The 19,432-nt window shown below is 50.0% G+C and overlaps 1 protein-coding gene across 3 annotated transcripts in view; it reads right to left on the bottom strand.

Moving 5' to 3' along the window:
* LOC309965666 (alpha-tectorin) overlaps positions 1-19,432 on the bottom strand; it is a gene marked incomplete at its 3' end in the record, with an annotated part of 73,877 nt that overhangs the window by 38,056 nt on the left and 16,389 nt on the right. For all 3 annotated transcript variants that reach the window (XM_082845303.1, XM_082845302.1, XM_082845304.1), the window contains 5 exons: positions 17,050-17,462; positions 10,573-11,143; positions 8,069-8,661; positions 6,203-6,776; positions 903-1,504 (listed from right to left, as the gene is read on the bottom strand). In XM_082845303.1, coding sequence (XP_082701429.1) covers positions 903-1,504; positions 6,203-6,776; positions 8,069-8,661; positions 10,573-11,143; positions 17,050-17,462 — 2,753 coding nt within the window. The remainder of the gene's footprint in view (positions 1-902; positions 1,505-6,202; positions 6,777-8,068; positions 8,662-10,572; positions 11,144-17,049; positions 17,463-19,432) is intronic.

The raw sequence follows: 19,432 nt of genomic DNA on the forward strand, positions 1-19,432 counted from the left end.
AAGGAAATTCTAAGGAAGGAAAGAAATCAGCAGAGTTGCCCAAGGAAGTCTTTAACAGCTCAGAATTTGAAAGGGAATGTATATGAGAGGAAGAGGAACCTCCTTAGAGATAAATTACACCGCAGACCTGGGAGGATGGTGTTAAAAGGTTGACATCCTAAGTCAGCTCCTCCAAAATGCTAAAGCAGTGGCTTGCTGGTGTCCCAAGTGTTGCTGAGGGCGGGCCCTTGGGGGAGGGGTGGCCAGCCTGTGGCTGCGGCTGACATCCTCAGGCTGGACTCGGAATGCATGGAACTCCTCAGCCCCTACCTGCTCCTGTCTTCATGGCCAAGGGAGTGAAAAGTAAGAAGACTGCAAGGGAGCCCCAGGGTGCTCCAGATGTGGACAAGACTCCTGAACTCCCAGGTCCCCCGGGAGTGAAAGGGAGACTGAAAGAGGCAGCAGGAGGCCCAAGGAGGCAAATATTTTGATCTCAGCTAAGGGAAGGAGGTGGATTAGACAGCAGTACCACTTACTGACGCCTAGTCCATGCTAGGTGCACATTCTCGTATACACACAGCGACTGTCTGAGGCCGCTCAGTGTAGCCAAGCCGGGACTCCATCTAGGTCTGTGCCGTCTCCAACACACTCTGCTACAATATGAAAGGCACCATTCCTAGAGCTGGCTCTGTTCCTAATTTGGTGCCTGTGACTTGGGTATTTTTCTCTCTGAGGGCCCTGTTTCCTTATCTGTAAGATAAAGTGATGGGAAGTCTCCAGGGCCCCTCTGTGCTCTAACATCCTCTGCTTTTCCTTGGATTCTGGACCTGCCTGGTTCAGCTGCAGCCTGACTTGCTGACCCGGGACCCCTATCCTCACATCCCCATGGCTCCCCTCCTGGGGTCTGGCCTGTGACCGCTCACCAGCACCGTGTGCTTGTAGGCCCTGTGAATCACGATGCTGTAGCCCAACACGGTCACGTCCACCTGCTTGACCCACAAGGCCAGCGACGGGTCCCGGTCCTCGTTCTTGGCTGTGACGACGAACTTGGGGAATGTGTCTGAGCTCGGCCTGCTTCCTGTGGTGCACAGGATGAGCGGGCAGCTGGTCTGGAAGTCAAAAGGGTAGCCGTCAAAGGTCAGGTAGTGGCCGTAGCCCGAGACGATGCAGGAGGCGTCGGTGCGGGCCTGGCAGTAGTAGAGGCCGCCCTCCTCCATGCAGTACTCGTCACCCTTGCAGGGGATGTTTTCACAGTGGACGCTGTTGTCTGTGCCATTGCAGTAGCAGAAGATCTGGCAGTCCAGGTCCACCCAGAAGGTCTCATTGGTGGCAAGTTGGTGTCCCTCAAAGTTGCAGCCACACTCGCTCCGGGGGACGCACTGGCTGCCTTGCAGGGCATAGCCCTCGTCACACTGACACCCCTCGGAGCAGCTGTCCACACAGATGGGGCCCAGTGCCAGGGTCTCACAGGTCTCTGTACACATCATGCACTCCTCGAAATGGCTGTTCTCCGGGCATTCCAGAGCTGAGGGTGGGCGAGGAGGAGATGGGATTGAGAAAGGGACAGAGGTCAGAGACAGAGTCTGTGTACACTCATTGGTATGCATGGGTGTGTGCATGTGTGTGCATCTATGGCTGTGTGCACAGTGTGCGTGCACGTGTGTGCGTGCAGGTATATAAGCTGCATGTGACTTATCTGTCCAGCACGGTGAGCTCAGCAAATGCCATGTGATCGGCACCACTGCCATCCTCATTTGGGGTGATCCACAGGGCTCAGCGAGCCCCTCACTCACGTGCTCCTCTAGTGCACTTAGCTTTTCAAGTAGAAGATTCTGAGACGATGGGCCTGTTCTGAGCACCTGTGGCACACCAGGCACTGTTCTAGGCATTTTAGTGTAATTTTCTCAACAATCTGGATGGTAAGGACAGTCATATCACCCCTGTCTTATAAGTGAGGAAACTGAAGTTCAGGGACTTAATCCAGCTGATAAGTACTGGAGAGAGATTCGACTCTGCATCTCCCGACTCTGAGTCTCCTGACTCAAAGACTCCGGAAAGAGAGTCCTGGAAGGAACAAGTGCTCTGAGGCTGTAGAGACCTGTGGGTACCATCTCTGAGCTTCAGTTTCTTCTCTTATTAAATAAGGACAGTACTTACCTAGGACTGCTGTTCTGAGGATTAATAACCTAATATATCAAGCCCACAGTAGGGTCTCAATAAACACTGCACCCTTTCCCTTCTTACACTTCCCTCCATTACAGATAGGTTTCATGGAGGTGTTTCTACTCTACACGTTGGACCTTCCCTGTGTCTTTCATCTCTCTGCTCCTGGTGTCCTGTGACCCCTTCCACCTCCTCACTGACCTCAGCACATGGTCCTGCCCACCTCCTTTATTCACACCCTTTGCCCCTCCTGCACAGCCTTCACAGAGCCGAATCCTACCCATCCTCCCAGTTTCATTTCAAGTCACTCTTCTGCCCAGAAGCCTTCCTTGATAGATCAAGACTGTGCGTCAGTAAGCACAGCACATACAGTAACGGCGCATGCGGCTCACCATGGAATTCCGTGTAACTTCCATGTCTTTTTATTATTTTTGTTTGTCAAAACTTGACATGAGCCGGGATGAACTCAGGAATACAGGAGAAATCTACCCATAGGTCTGTGTTCTCTAAAGATCTGTGAACGTCGTCACCGTCTCCTGGGAGTTTAAGATCTTGCCTTTAAGGCTTTCTTTAGGTCTTATGCATACGATCACTCCTTCAGAGGGTTTTATAATCCAAGGACACAAAGGACACTGTAGAGAAATTGCATGGCAATAATAGTTCCGCCCACAAGTACCAGCTCAACAGCTCTGCCCTATGGACTGAAAGCCAATCTTTTTTCCCTCTGGGCTAAAGGACTGTCTCCACCTTCACTGACTAGTTGTAGGCTAGTTCGGCACTGATTAAATATGTCTGTATAGAGCGATTTTCACATTTGTCTCTAAATTATGAATGTTATAACACTGACTGCAGGTTTATGGTGATAGCAAATAACATGACTTATTTAAATGGCTCTCGTTTTATGACTTATCGTGTTGTCTGAATGTGTCTGAAAGTCTGGAACATGCAGACATGAAGTAATAAAACTTCCCCTGGCTCCTGAAATGCCTCTGAAATTACTTAATTGGGCAGCCTGGCTCTGCCAGCGAGAGCTGGTTAAAAATATCTGAACACAGAAGCAGTGGTTGCCTCTCTCCAGGTCCAAAGAAGATTGTGTTCCTGATTTGCAGCTGTCACTCAATCCAATCCCCACTCGGCAAAACCCTGACCAGATTAACCCCTTAGTACCCAGAGACTTGATTAATCAAGTGTGAGCCCTGGCCCTCCACCCGAGGAAGCCATGCTCCACGTGGCTGCTTCCGTCCACAAGTCTCTCTCTAAAAAAGGCACTTACGAGCGTTTGCTCCAGCTCTTCAGGCCCCGATGAAGGATGGGGAGAAGTGATTCTCAGCAGGCATCGCACCCGGAAAAAGAGGGAATCACTGTCATCCCGCCACACTTCCTTCGCATGAGCCATGCCACCAAGCTGTGCTTCGCGCAGTACAAAAAAACCAACCAGAGACACTTCCTGCTGGGTAGGAGTTCATAGTCTAAAAGCATGGCACAGACACGGCCTGGCAACAAAATGGATTTGGTATGGGGCAGACTCTAATCCCGTAATGTGAATGAACTGTAACTAGAAAGTTGAGTACAGGAGCAGGGGCAGAGATCAGTTTAGACGAGCTAGAGGTGGGGCAAAAGAGGATGTGGGAAGTGGGTTAAAGAGAAGGCTTTGAGAAAGCATTCTAAGGTCCCACTAGATGTGGTGGTCAGTAGGAACCTTGGAGCCTCCCTCCCTTTAGGTGACTTTATGAAAAGAGCATGCTTCCAGAATTCCACCTGCAGATTCACAGCCTCTGTTACTAATCCCTCCCCAGTGTGGCTAGGGTCACCAGGGATATAACCGCCCAACTCTGAGATGATATTCCATATGCTCCTCTGGACTTCCGGTGCTCAGAAACCAGAGCATTATTTTTAAATAACGATATGTGGGGGGGTGGGAGGCGGGGGGGGGATATTCTTAGCTCTGTCTAAGATGTTACTATTGCAAAGGCTTAGAGGCAAGGTAAGGATACCCCAATAGCAATGGGTAAACCTCACCCAGACCATAGCTTCTAATAACATTCCCCACCAAAATGAATCATGATTTTTCGGAGTGATGGTTGATTCTAGGCTGGGGCAGGGAAGGTTAAGAGGTGATGTGAAGCATCTCGTTAATCTAGAAAGTAAGAAAACGATAGAGGCATATCCGAAGGACATAGGAGGCAACTGGAAGGGGCACCCACAGGCCAAATCTGTCATAAGGTTAATGCCAAAATAACAAATGTGATATGAAACATAAACCATTGAAACAAACAGGAATCTGTGTGTCCATGTTGATAAGATAGATAGATGATTGAGGTAAATAAATAGATGGATGGATGGGTGGATGGATGATAGATAGGGGCCAGGCAGGCAGAAGAGATAGGAGGGCTCTTGCTTACAGTAAAATGACATCTGCTGACGGGTACAAGTGGAGAGAGTGCTGGAGCTGTAAACTGTCAGCATGTGATCGTCATGCTGGAGATCAGTACAAGCAAAAGTCCTCAGTGGGCACTAAGCTGAGGAGGGGGATCGTGATGACAAGCGGCAGCGGCATGGTCTTAAAGTACTTCCCCACAGACTGCCCATCAGTCACAAGACAGAAACGCAGCGACACAGAGTGGTGATATCTGACAACCCCTGACCAGGGGATCAACGTGCCCATCACCAGTGAGAGGAGGCTGAACAGAGCGTGCCCCACATGGGACCTGGTACCATGAGGAAAACATGCCTCTCCTATGCAGGGGGCCGGGGGGGATGTAGAGCAGAACCCAGCCATGGCGGAGCACCAAATCCAAAGGGAGGGCCATTCTATTTCACAAGGGGCGAGACTGTAATCTAAACATGACACGATCACAAGAGACAAAGAAGCTAAGGGATTGTTCCAGACTTAAGGAGACCAAAGAGACATGACAGCTAAATGCCCCAAGTGGTCGCGGACTAGATCTGCACTGAGGGGTAGGGGAAAGCCATAAAGGACACGACTGGGTCAACGGGCAAAATTGAAGTGGATATTAAGTTATCGCATCAGTGTTAAATTTCCTAAACTCAGTAACTGTACTGTGCTGTGAAGGAGTGTCTTGATTCTAAGGAAATATACACTTAACGTATTTAGGGGCAAAGGGGCATGATGTCTGCAACTTCCCTTCAAACAGAGAGTCAGTGAGAGAGAATGACAAAGCAAACAGGGCAAAATGCTAACAACAGGTCATCTGAGTAAAAGCTATATAGATATTCTTGTAATCCTTCTGTAACTTTAAAATTATTTCAAAATAAAAAGTTAAAAAACTAAACAAACTTAGGTAGGAAGAAATATAATGGACGAGACATAACCAGATGTAAAGGATGGAATCTCAGTGGTAGCGCTGGTCTTCGTGAGGGCCGACCTTCTTGGTGGGGAAGGGGTGGGAGATGTGGTCCAGGTGGGGCAGTCCTGCCTCCAGGCCTGGGTCCCGCCCTCAGCCACTTCTCCTTCTACCCTTCCATTTACTCCTCCCCCTGGGCTCGCCCAGAACCGAGGGGATTATATGTCTCGTCTTCCCAGCAATTATTCTCATTACTATAAGTACTGCTGAGAGGGGTCAGATACTCTGGGCACAAAATGAACAACCAGGCCCATGGGACTCTCTCAAGAACCATTGTCAGGTTTGCCCCGGGGAGCGGGGCTAATCTCTACTCCGGGAAAGGCACCCTGACTGATCACCATGTGCTGAAATGAATGCGGTCCTGCCTTGCCAAGAGAGAAGGCGCCCACTGAGCCATCACAAAGATTTCCGGTCCTTTGACATGATGTGTTCCCTCTGCTAGATATAACCAAGGGTCAATAGCTAATTGTTCTACAACGAAGAGGGATTGTGTGATTAGAAACAACAATAAAGATGCGCAATAGTCTGGTCTGGGGGGACGAGCCTTCCAGAGGACACATCAGACTAGGGAAGATGTGCAGGGTTAATGAGATTGTCCTTGAGTGCGATTGCACCAGGAAGAGAAGAAGATCCGCGGTCTCGGTTACCAATGCCCCGCCCCGGCCGGCCGCCCCCATGGCGTCACCCGAACTCACGGCAGAAGTCGTGGGTCCTCCAGGGCTGCACCTCCACGTCGGCGTTCTTGCAGGCGCTCGCGTACCGGGCCACAGAGTCACAGAGCTCGGACTCGTTGCCCCCGCTCTGGCACAGGCGGAAGAGGCAGGTGCGGTAGTAGGCGGTGACGTTGACCACGCCGTGACACTCCAGGAAGGAGCTGTTGGAGGGGTCGTTGATGATGCCGCACATGGAACGGCTGCGGTAAAATTTCAGCAGCTCTGAGTCGTTGCCGCAGGCCTTCAGCAGGTCCCCACACTCCCCGTTGCAGATCTCCTCGAAAGTGGTCCAGCTTTCCAGGAACACCGCCAGGTTGTCCGTGCACTTGCCATTGGGGAGACAGAACTCCTCGCTGACGTTCGCGTTGAAGAAGCCACACAAGCCCCCCGTGCAGTTGAAGTAGGCGGTGGAGAGCCGGATGTACAGCAGACCCACGTCTGAGTATTGCACGGTCACGACACCCTTGGACTCGACGGTTGTGCTGTTTTTGTTTCGATAAATTTCCAGCTTCCCCGAAGGATGGAAAAAAGGCAGTTCCACTTCCTGACTGTTCACCTGAAAATTCAAATCGCTATCATCAGTTCCAGATACACACAGGGTGCCCACAATTTCCTAGGCTGTGAATAAAGACGTGGCTCTGCCCCATGACTAGCCTTGGAGTAAGGTTGAGAAGCTGACAGTGTGTGGAAACCACACAGACATCAACTGTTTTTTTCATGGGCATCTTTGTTTCTTTCTTTCCAGCCTCCTCTGATCCAACACATTTGCTGTTTGTGTGTGTGTGAGACCCTAAGCCAGTTCCAAACAAAACTGAAGTGTGAGCAACAGTCACCGTAGACGTGTGGCTTCCTCCTGTCCCCGACGTCCTGCCTTCTTCTTCTCCCTTCAAATTTTACTTTTCCTGTGTCTCAGCCCCTTGGAAGCACACAGTGTATATATCTAATTATCTAGCTGTCCATCCACCTATCTACCTATTATTATTTTGATAAATTAATTTCTGCCAGTGTGTCAATGGGAATAAAAACACAGCCCTTTCAGTTTGTGGATGTATGCTTTATTCACTGCATTGACTTTTGCTTTCTAAATTAGATGTCATGTGATATTATGAAATGCACATGGCACTGGGAGGAGGGAGATCTGCTCCTCCCTCACCCTCCATCACCCCCGCTCTGCCACCTTCCAGCTGTCAGGCCCACAGCCCTCATTTAGCCCTTTGGGAGCCTCATGTGAAAACAAGGAGTTGCACTCGATGATGCCCAAGATTCCTTCTTACTCATGATCTATGAGTCTGCATGCTTAGTGATGGGTATTTCAGACCAGGACAGCAGGGCGTGAGGCACCATGGCAGGCACCCCTTGTGCTACTCCACACGGATTCCCATCTACAGGAAAGAGATGCAGCATAGTACAGGGTAAAGAGCACAGACTCTGGAGCCAGCTGACCCAGGCGTGAATCCCACTTTTATGGCTGTGTGTCCCGGGGGAAGTTACTTAACCTCTCTGTGCCTCTGTTTTCTCATCTGTAGAATGAGAATAATGATGTTATCTACCTCTTAGGATGAATGTGATACTGCTTAGGCTAGTGCTTGGCACACAGTAAGCATCCTATAAGTATTTGCTACTCTGGCGAGCTAGTTCTGCTCTAATTCGAGGAATTCCAGCTTCACTCCAGGTGTCCACCTGATGGACTTTTATTTGGTGCTGACAGTTAGAAAATGCTCCCATTTCGGAGTCATTGCCTCCCTAGAATCCGCTCACGGTCAGAGGCAGCCAGGCAAGCCTGAAGAGCGCGGCTCCTTCGCTTGGCGGGACTCATCAGGAAAGTCTCCAAGGCCACAAGGGTCTTACCTTGACCTCTGAAGCCCCGATGCCTTCTATCTTGACCTCCTGGTCGGCCACCAGGATCCGGAGACCCCGCAGCCAAGCAGGCCCTGCTTCTGGCTTCTTCTTGTTGATGTCGATTTCCAAGTACTCTGGCCGCTCAGGGCAGGTCTTGAGGAGCGTGTAGGAGAACTCGACGGGGAAGGGGTAGGCGGCGCCGTCGAAGGTGTGCAGCACCTGGTTCTGGCTGAGCAGGCACAAGGTCTCCCGCTTGGGGAAGCAACCCTGGTAGCCGTTCTCCACCGTGCACACCTCCTCGCCACGGCACGTCTTGTTGAAGCAGTACACGTCGCCGCCCTCCTCACACAGGCACTGCACCGTGCAGTTGGCCGTGGCCCAGAAGAACTCGCCCATGGCGTAGTAGTGGCCGTCGAAGTCACAGCCGCACTTGTGCAGCGGGACGCACTGGCTGGTGCTGAGGACAAAGCCTTCGTTGCACTCACAGCCCTCCGTGCAGGGCATGGCGCAGGTGTGGGAGGCCGTCAGATCTGAGCACGTGTCCGGGCAGCTGCTGGTGCACACGGAGTAGTGGCTGAAGCTCGGGCACTGCACCATGGACACTGACGTAGGGGAGAGGAGAGAGCGCGACAAGGTGAATGACCCAGGGGCTAACCGGCCAGATCCACCACGCACGGGGGCCTGGAGGAAGAACGCTCCTTCTGGACCAGTTGGCGCCTGGAGGGAAGGCCGAGCCACCACTCACTGGGGGAAGGGAGACTGAGGGTGCGCAAGGGGCGCAGCTGCTCTGGTAGTAACTACTGAGCAATGTGATGGGGCGGGATCTCACTGGATCATCCTGACTGAAATAAAACTTCAGGTTCCTATCCTAACTAGACTCGACTGATTATTCAATACAGCTTTAGTACTGGGTGAATTACAACCATCGAGATGGTTTAAGATCTTCAACTGATGGGCATATAAGTTGGTCTGACTTTAAAGAACACGGCCCATTCCTAAGAGGAAATAAATCCAACTCACAGGAGAAATGAAAAATCTAACTCTTAGAGGAGGAATTTGAAAAAGTGAACTTTCAAACAGGGACCAAAGAAGACTGTGAAAATGAATTCTCTGGGATATTAAAAATAAGAAAGAACCTTAGCTATCTGAAAAGAACCTGCGTGCCTATTCCCCCAGGAGACTGAACTGGAACTGGATGCCTTCTGAAGGCTCTTCTTGCCTTGGAAAGCTTCGATTCTTATTTTAAGAACATATGAATCTGGTTTGAGTCTGGTTGACCCCAACAGGCGGAGACTCAAGAGCCTGGTAGACGAGTTCTCTGATTTAAATACAATTCATCCCACTAAAATGAGAGACAGGGAGAGGAACGTGGAGGGTAGGATAGTAGTACCACTAGAAAAAAAATAACCATTATAGGCAAAAAATTAGGTAATTGGATGCCCTTGGATTGCACAAGGGTCAAAGAGAAGTCATATTCAATCTCAACTTCAATCAGGGTATGGATACTCCAGGCATGATAGAGGCTGGCCAGTCCACACACACAAAAACATTTAAATATACTGTCTTTTAGTAGTTTGATCAATTCTCTAAGAATTGATTCTGATACATATTGATTTATATGAATCCAACCTATACAGATAGGAAAAAATTGCCCTCTGGCCTTGGAACTGAAAGAAACTTTTAAATCTCACCTCCATAGCACTCTCAAATGCACGGATAATAATTTTCGGTTTACTCATATGGAGAAAACCAAGGACCAGGAAAGAAACAAAATTCCAAGAAGCAATTTGGTTTTTCGTTTGCCCGTTTTTAACATTTACATAACTAGGAAAAGTGAGAGAGATGTAAGTTGTATAGAAGGAAGACATAAGATAGCTAAATTGTTCCAAACGCTCAATCCAAAAGTGTAATTCCAAGGGGACAGCTGGATTTCCCACACTTTGGGGGCTTTTTTCCTCACCACCCGGCATTTTAGAACAAGGCCTCTTTCCGGGTCTGCTACCTGCCCTGTCTACTGCCCCTTTTGGACCAGCTGAAATGCTCTAGAGCAGGAGTCACAGAACCTGAAGGTAGAGAGGAAACATCCAAGGACAAAAATGCCATGGGTTCCATCTGGGAGGTGCATTCTTCTCCCAAAGGCTGCTCTTGATTCCCCAGGCCAGTGTCCACATGTCCCCAACAGCTGTGGGGACAGCCACCTCCAGCTCAGAAACGGCCCCCTCCCTGCTCAACTCTGCCCGGGCCACCCCTGCTAAGGGCCCTCTTCCGGCCACGCACTCCGTGTCTCCTGCACGGATGCCCATCAGTGGTTTCTTGTTTTCTGGCCACAGTACTGGGTGAGGAGAAAGGTCAAGATGCTTTTACAGTTCGTTCTTTATCATTTGCTATATTTCAACCTCACCCTGACTCTCGGGCAATGTGTCTTAACAGGGAGCTCTCCGAGGAGCCCCGAAACCCTCTCCCGGCCCCCCTGCACAGGCGTGGCCTTCCGTGTGGACAGGATGCCAGCTTACCACACCCAGTCTGGATTCGCCAGTCTCCGATCGGAATGCCCTGGGCTTGGCACACGAGGGCGTAGGCCTGGATGGCCTGACACAGGAGTGTCCCGTTGTCCCTCACGCTGCACAGGTCATACACGCAGCTGTGCACGAAGGCCATGGGGTCCACGACAGTGCCACACTCCCACAGGGGGCCGTCGGTCTTGTTGAGGAAGCCGCAGTAGTCGGGGCCAAAGTAGAGGGCTTCGGTGGCCGTGTCACACTGGGTGCAATTATCCACGCAGCCCGAGTCACACTTCCAGTCGGCGTGGTAGACCCGCCAGCTCTCTCCCAGGTCTAGGATTGACATGGCTGGCCTGCCGTCGGGGCGCAGGAAGTCATCCAGAGGGTTTTTGTTGTAGTTCCCACAAAGCCCGCAAGTGGAGTTGATGTAGGAGCCTGGGACGGAGATGGAGGCGTAGTGCTGGCCGTCAAACGTCACTAAGAGCCCAAAATCCGTTTCCACGGCAGTAGACATGCCACTCTGGTAGACTTTCACCGCCCCCAAGTCTAAGGTGACGGGCAAAGAAGCCACTAGGTCATTAACCTGCCAACAACAGCAATAGTAAAAAGGCAGGTGAGCAGGGGCCAGGGCAGTGGGTCCAGCTGAGGTCAGGAAAGGGGGGAGGGATGGAGCGACTCAGCGCCACAGAGAGAGTGGCCCCCAAACGGCTCGGGTGCCAGCGGGCTTGCCTCCCAGGAAGGCAGAGGCCCCAGAACCTTTGAGAGCAGGCCGGCGTTTGAGTTGTGACAGACGTGCATTGCTTAGTGCCACTCTAAACCCCTCTGGGGACCAGGTGCTTGTCAACACTTCCTGGCTGGCTCTTGGGCCAGCTTCACGTCTTTTCTTGAAAGACTAGTTACCTGGCTTTTCCCCCTTTCTCCTCGAAATCCATTCTTTAAGTCTCAGCTTAAGGCACATACTTTCCATGACCCCCTCGCTGCCCTTAGCACCCCAACCCCTCCTCCCAGCTGGAAGGTGCTCTATAAACTGTCCCCACCATCGAGTTTTGAGGCTGCCCTGGTGTTATTCTCTGAGTGTTTCACCCTGTCACTTCCTGATACCAGGCCTATGTCATACCATCGTTCAACACAACAAATTTGAACACCTACTGGGTACCAAGCACGATGTTAGGTGCTGAGAAATAAAGAATAAAAAAAGTAATTGTCTCTGCCCGTTATGAGGTCTGGGTCTACTGAGGAAGAGGGACACAAATTGATATTTATGACATAGAGTTTCAAATATGCGTTCATAGGTGATGCAGTGATGCAGTGGGAGAACGGTACCTGACCACTGATCCAGCCTGGGGACGGGGGGTCATATAGGCTTTTCAGGAGCAGTTGAGTCTGACCTGGGTCTTTAGAGGTAAAACAGAAGCAGCCAAAGGAAGAGTAGGGGGCAGAGAATTCCAGGACAAGTGAATAAAATCACGTGGTTAGAAGTAGCTGCATGAGAATAGGGACAGTCATGGGGTGTCACTGTACTGCAGAGGGAAGGGAACGGGCGGCTGGAGAGGGAGCTGGACACAGGCAGAGTCCATTCATTCAGTAGATGTCAACTCAGCCCTTTCTGTGTGTCAAGCTCTGTTCTAAGAGTTGGGGATTAGCAATGAGTGAAACGGACGAAAATCCCTGCCTCTTGGAACTGTCTATTCCTCTTCAGGAGACCAACAGCAAACAAAACCAATACGTAAAATACATAACAGCATCAGAAAAGTGTTCTGCAGGAAAATAAAGCTGGGAATGTGGATCCAAAGTGCTAGGGAAGAGGGTTTCTAATTTTAGACAGGAGGGTCGAGGAAGACCCCACGGGGAAGGGGATATTTGAGATGAGGAGGAAGCCTTGCAGTTATCTGGGGTGAGAGTGGCTTACGCAGAGGGGACGGCCAGGCCCTGGGGTGGAGCGTGCTAGGCGCTGGGTTCGCACGGGCCAGTGTGGCCGGAGCGGAGAGCCAGGAGCAGGCAGTGGTCGGGGAGGGCAGAGAGATAAGAGCAGCCACAACAGGCACGGCCTTGTCAGCCATTGTAGAGACTTTGGCTGTGACGCTGAGGGAAGCCGAGAGCGAAGAGAGCGCCCAGAGCAAAAGATCGACACGATCTGACTTCCGTCTTGGGAGAATTGCTCTGAATTCTGTGTTGGGAACAGATCTTGGAGGGCCTTTGAAGCATGTTTTTAAGAGAAAACAAAACGCCACAAAAACAAAAACAACAACTTGGATTTCTCTTCTGTAGGAAGAGCTCCAAAAAGTTTTAAGTAAGAGAATGATGTGGTCGGACTTGTGTTTAAAAAAGTCCACTCTGGCCGGTACGAAGGGTATATTGAAGTAGGTGGAGATTAGAAACAGAGAAATCAGGCGGGCAACTGGTGCTGGAGGCCAGGGCTGATGAGGGCGAGGCCTGACCTGCGCCCGGACGTGGAGGAGGGACAGCTCGTGGTGGACACTCCACAGGGCCTGGGGCTTTTTGCTGGGGGGAGTGAGAAATGGGGCAAGAATCAAGAGAGAGTCCCACAGGAATGAGGACGCAGACGTGGAGAAGGGACTTGAGGACACGGGGAGGGGGAGGGGTGAGCTGGGACGACGTGAGAGAGAGGCGTGGACACGTACACTGCCACATGTAAAACAGATGGCTAGTGGGAAGCAGCCGCCTAGCACAGGGAGATCAGCACCTGGAGGGGTGGGACAGGGAGGGTGGGAGGGAGACGCAAGAGGGAGGACATATGGGGATATATGTGTAGGTATAACTGATTCACTTTGTTATACAGCAGAAACTGACACACCACTGTAAAGCAATTATACTCCAATAAAGATGTTAAAAAAAAAAAAGAGTGAGTCCCATGTGTAAGTGGCTTGATAAGCCTCCAACAGAGAGTTAGTTTTCTTCTTTTTCACCCTTAACATGCCTGGCATCTCTAGACATCACTTTTGAGGGCTGGAATGGATGGTTAGTCCTAGAACAGCCCTGGTGGGTTGACTGTAAGTGCACGTCCAGGCTGCCCTGCACCTGTACTGATTTCTGGCACACAGAAAGATCAAGGGTCTTTAGTGCCACCATTGCTGCAACTCTCTGCGTTGTCTAGGAAGTGAGACAATAGACTGTCCAAGCATTGCTCCCAAGGTTTACCATGGCTAATGGCATTTGCAATTCTCTGGCCCTAGAAATTAGTATGACTTATGGGGGAAGGGAACAAAAAAACAGGCTTGAGATGTAAGCCATCCTATGAGAGCAGGAAGTAGGAAAAAAAAACCACCCAGGGGTTGATTGATTTATCCTTATCTCCCAGGTAGCAAGTTAGCCAACAAGGATGAGAAAAGCCACACTCTGAGGAAGGTCAGCCAGCGAGAGCGCTGGGTGATTATGGTGTATTGCTCTATGCTGAGATGTAGGAAGTGAAATCTCCAAGGCGGTATAATCCTAAATGCCAAACACCTCCCTCGCTGAATGCCCTCCTCTCCTCTCACTCAGCCCCTGCTAACAAAGGACAGTGGTTGTGCTTCAGAGCAGAAGCCACAGGGTGCGGCGGCGGGGTGGGGGGGGGACTGTCTCTGGATGTCACAACCATCCCCCTGCTGCATCCGACCTCGTCCCACGCACACTGCCTGTGTCCCTACGCTGCCCATCGGCGTTGCCCAGATTTTCCCTTCTTTTTCGACGTAAGTGGTCATTTCTCCCCCTTTCTTTCTCATGCATGTCTCAGTTTCAGCCACACCTTATAGAGTCCTGTGCTTGTACCCCAGAGGGCTCGGAATGGGAGCAGCTGGGGACTCTCACCCAGCCCATGGCTCCTTATTTCTTTCCTGCTGTCCCAGTCCTCAGACCCCGATGAGCCAATGTTGATGAGTCTCCCTGTTTGCTTCCCTTCTTCTCCCTGTGTACCAGCCAGGACCCCCTTTAACCATGTCTCTCCCAGGAGTGGGTAGGGGCAAGGTTAGGTGGGAGCAAGGTTGGGAGAGAGAAGTAGCATCGTAGGACAGGCCTTAGAATGAGCAGAACTTTCGGTGGGAATGGCAGTGTGGGAATGAGTACTGAGTGCCTACTGAGTGCCAGGTTTTGTACTAGCCGTCGCACATGTGGTTATCCTATTTCATCCTCACAACAACCTAAGAAGGTCCTTACCATCTCCCCCTTTTGCAGATGAGGAAATTGAGATTCAGGGCTTGCATTATTTGTGGGTGACAGGACCCGACCCTCCACTGCTTCCTGCTGCCTTTGTTCAGTGCTGAGTTGAGACAGCCAAGTCCAAACTACAGCCAAGAGCCCTGCCTTCTAGACATGACACGATTACCCCATTTTACAGATGGAGAAAGTAAAGCTCAGAGAGGCCACTCAGCTGGCAGTGGTGGCCCAAGGCTTGTGCAAACCTGACCCCAGAATCAGAGCTCTTTGTCACCATCAGCTATTTGGCGTTGGCACTCTTTTCCCTGGTGTACCCTAAACTACTCAGTTTTATCTGGGGGAGAAAGATGAAAACTGATAAGTATTAGTTAGAAGGAGACATTTACTATATATGGATGTTAGCTGGCTTTCTTTGGCCCCTATTAGCATACACAATCCTAAATTGTTTACTTTGTCACTTGAGAACATTTCAAAGGGGGAACATGCATATTCAGAGCCCAGTTCCTAATCCCAGCATATGGAGAAAGGCAACCTGTTCGTTAAGATCTGTTTGCAAGGCCCCGCCCTGCGTGTCTGAAAGTTGGCAGATCAGGCTCCTTCTTGCCTGCCACCCCCTCTTGCCTGTCCCCACTTCACCCCGGGTGGGGTCTCTGCCATCCATGCAGGCACCCTCCCCAGCAGGGCAGGTGTATTCAGAGACGCTCGGAAGCCATTTGGCAAAAGGAAAAGGGACCCATTGTTTGCTTGCAGTTGGAATCACATAACCTTTTCTTTCTGAAACATTTACATTCACATCCACATCTCCCTGTCGCTACAGAAAATTGAGGAATCCATGCCCTATGCTCGGACGATGGAAGAGAGCCACGCAAAATTAGCAGAGCTGCTGGGCCTGAAAGCAAGGGGCTGGTGTCCCTTTCCTTCTTAAAAAAAAGAGTCTGACTGTGAAGGGAAAAGAATTTTAATCAAAATGGAAAATAGGAATACAGCATGAAGCTTTCTTTTCCAACTTCAGATATTGTACACAGCATCCCCACAAGACAAGGAAGTAGGGGAGAGCTAGCAAACATTTTTCTAGCTGGAAATGTTAGCATCTATCCACAAGGACAAGTGTGGTGCTCAACAGCACAATAGAAATTTAAAAGGGAAAAACCCCAAACTTCTGCAGCCGAATTCTTACCTCTGATTTGATTTACAGAGCTGTCTCTAGGGAGACTAACCAAACACCAAGCAAACTGGCATTTTAACCACTGTAATAGCCCACTTTTCTAATTACGGCACTGATACGCTGCACAGACCTAGGAAGGGCAGAGCCAGAAAAAGTGGAATTAGTTCCTTGGTGCTGCCTTTTGTTGGACACGCTGCATCAATTAAAACTACAACACGTTTTTTGAAAAAGAAAGACCTCCCTACACTGGCATCAGTTCTGGTTTGTAATCTCTGTGATGACCTCCATGCTTGGGGATTAAGGACAGCATGGGGTTGCAGCAATCAACCCCTCACGGTCCTGGTTATTACTGCTTGAATAAATACATGGCTGCTCTGAGGTCTCCATTAACATCACGAAACTTGGGGCCTCCACAGATTGAGTAATTGCTACTGGCTTTTTGTTCTCCCTCTTTTGTCAGTGCCCCAGCCTGAAATCCAGGTAGACAGGGACAGGAGTCATTTGCATATGCTAAACGAACCCCAGAGATCCGTGTGCTCTCCCATTCCAAGCAGGAGTGGGGGATTCTGTTAAAGGGGTAAAGCTTTCAGGGGAACTTTCCACCCAGGTTTCACTAAAGCAGTCACCGAGCCCACTCCAGCTGCCTGGACAGGCAGTGCCCATGGATATACCAATCAGTTTGGACGTTTGGACGTTTCTCTGAGAAGGAAGCCACAGCTCTTGGGTAAACAGGATGGGGGGATGTGAGGACTGTTAATCAAAAGCTGTAGTGAATTATGGGTTTGTACTTTGTGTTTACACTGTCCCCAGGGCATGGCCACATGGCTACCATTGTTGCAAGCCAGGTTCATGAGAAACAATTTACTTCTGTTCCCAGTTATGTCTGAGCTTGGATGTGTGTGTGTGTGTGTGTGTGTGTGTGAGCTAAGAAGTTAAATGTACTTTAAGATAAACAGCAGATAGACATGTCAAAGAGAAAGCCTAGGTTAGCTCTTGTACAAACAAAATTTAGCCTAGTAAAGAATTTCACAAGATATTTGCATGGTTCTTTACAAAGATCCATGCATCTTTTTGGTACAAAGAGCAAACAGCAGTAGATCTGGGAAAGTCTTCCCCAGGCTGAAGCACCTCCAGCTTCTCCATCTCCCTGTGAAGGACGGAGAGGGTCTCACCTTGACTTTTCCATAGCTTCCTTTGGGGATGAGAATCTTGTAGCCATTCACCTCCACCGAGAGCTCCTTCACCCAGGAGACGGCTGAGCCCCCCCGGTGCTCGTTCTTTGCCTCCACGCTGAAGAAGGGGAGGCTGGAAGTATGCAAACACTGTCGGGCCAACAGGTAGGCACAGGAGCCTTGGAAGTGGAAGAGGAAGCCATCGAACGTGTGATAGTGCGGCTCCCCAAACACCACGCACGTGCTGGTCTCCACCGGGCTGCAGTAGAAGAATTTGCCTTTGGGTTCGCACACCTCGTAGGGGCTGCAGGAGACCTCCTGGCAGTAGATCTCGTTGTTGAAATCCAGACAGCGGCACTTGATGGTGCAGTTCAGGTCATCCCAGAACACCTCCCCTCGCCGAAGGAACTGTCCTGGGGAATAAGGACAGTAGAACTAACATTTATTGAGCATTTACCTTCTGTGCTGCGCATCGGGCTAAAGGCTTTACTTGCCTTATACCGTTTAATCGTCAAAAGAACCCGATTAGGTATGAAGCGTTGCCCTCACTTGTCAAGTGAGGAAACTGAGGCTTAAGAGAAGTTAGGTAATTCATCCAAATCACGCAGCAACTCAACTGCGAAGCCAGGATTCCAAGCCAAGTCTGTCTGAATCCAATCTAAGCTCTTGACATTATTGTCACCACCACTGGTGAGCACACTTTCATTCAAGGAAAGACACATTGTCTCACTCCATGGGATACACCAGGACACACGGCAGTCCTTGCCTTCCTTTCAGCGATAAGAGGAAGGGTATTCCGAAAGAAGGCCCTCCCCCAACCCCCGGGTAACTCGGCAACACTGTCGGTTCATTTGCTAACGTGATCATTCATTCACTCATCCACTCATTCAACAAACAGCTGCTGGGGGCTCAGTATGTGCCAGAAAAGAATCAGGAGTCAGACCCACAAATTTAAATCCCAGGCCTCCTGGGATGATTCTGGAACGGGCTGACCCCTGGCTTCCCGCATTTCCGGGCTCATAAATCCTACAGACACTGTTTAGGCAGAACTTACACCTACACCAGTCGTCTTCTCCCCTCACCCTAGGCCCGGTCTAAGTCCAGCACTCCTCTCTCTTTATCCCCTGGACAGAACTTCTTGACAGAATCTACATCAGGAGGAGAGTGAGATGGGGAGGGGAATGGTCCTAAGGGATGTGCTAATGTTTAAAATACTTCTATTGCCTTGGTAGGCTTTCAGTCTTTAAAACCATTTCTCTAAATGAATGATTTCCCCCACCAAAAACCTTGAAATTTACCAGTTCTTCATATCAACCTTCAGTTGACACGGGAGCATCTCTGGGCTGGGGGCTATGACCTAATCCTTGGTTGGGGGTCGGGGTCAAGAGAACTGGGCAATGGTCACAAATCTGCAATCAACTGCCAAGGCTACTGACTGGACTTCCGCCTGTCTTAATGTTCTGACCCACAGAAGGTGGACAAGGTTATTTTCTCATCCCTGCCTCCTGGGGAACAGAGATGCTATAAAAAGTTGGCACAGGTCAATAAGGTAGAAGTATTTGTACATTGAGACTGTCTGAAAAGGAAAGTATCAAAGATACAGCATTAAGAATTGTAAACAATATCATACACCAGGAGTAACTATAGTTTGAAACCGTAGTTTGAAAAGGTTTCTCAAATTTTTATAAAACTGAAGACCTAATGCAGAGCACAAAGGTGCCAGGTGAGCCCAGGCAGAAGCCATGGCAGTTGGACAGCCCTTTCAATATCTGTCCAACAGGAACAATTATGTCTCAACGGGCAGTTATGTTTCATATGGCCCCTGAATGGGATAATAGATGTATTCACAGTCCCAGTAGGTCAGATGCATCAGCCCTGAAAACAGGCCCCTCCGACCTCAATGCTTTTTGGCACTCACCCAGGCTGCATATATTCTAACAGCCTCCACTCGGTATGATTTCCAGTCTCTGCTTTCTCAGGCTTCCAATAAATGAGGGGGAAATGTCTTTGAATAGAGGAGGTTTGGACCAAAAGGTAGACTCTCTGAGATAATTTTGTTTGCAAAATGATGATATAATAAACCAGCTCTATGCAACACTTCCCCTGTTATCGCCCAGGCCAAATCCCCATCTCCTTAGATTGATGTATGTCCAGTGGCACATTAAAATGCACAGCAGCCTGTATGAGGAGATTGAATTTGTCCTGTATATGAAACCCAAAGCCATATCTCAGGAGGGAAAGAATGAAGTCAAAGTGAGGACTTTGTACCGTGCTGGCATCTGACCAACCCCACAGCTCTGTGAGCCAGTGTTTTCCATTATCACAGCATTTCATTCCCGGGACTCAAGGAGAGGCTGTCACCTGGCACTTAGGTAGCACGGCC

This window comes from Leucopleurus acutus, assembly GCF_964270905.1.
Source record: "Leucopleurus acutus genome assembly, chromosome: 8".
Lineage (NCBI taxonomy): Eukaryota > Metazoa > Chordata > Mammalia > Artiodactyla > Delphinidae > Leucopleurus > Leucopleurus acutus.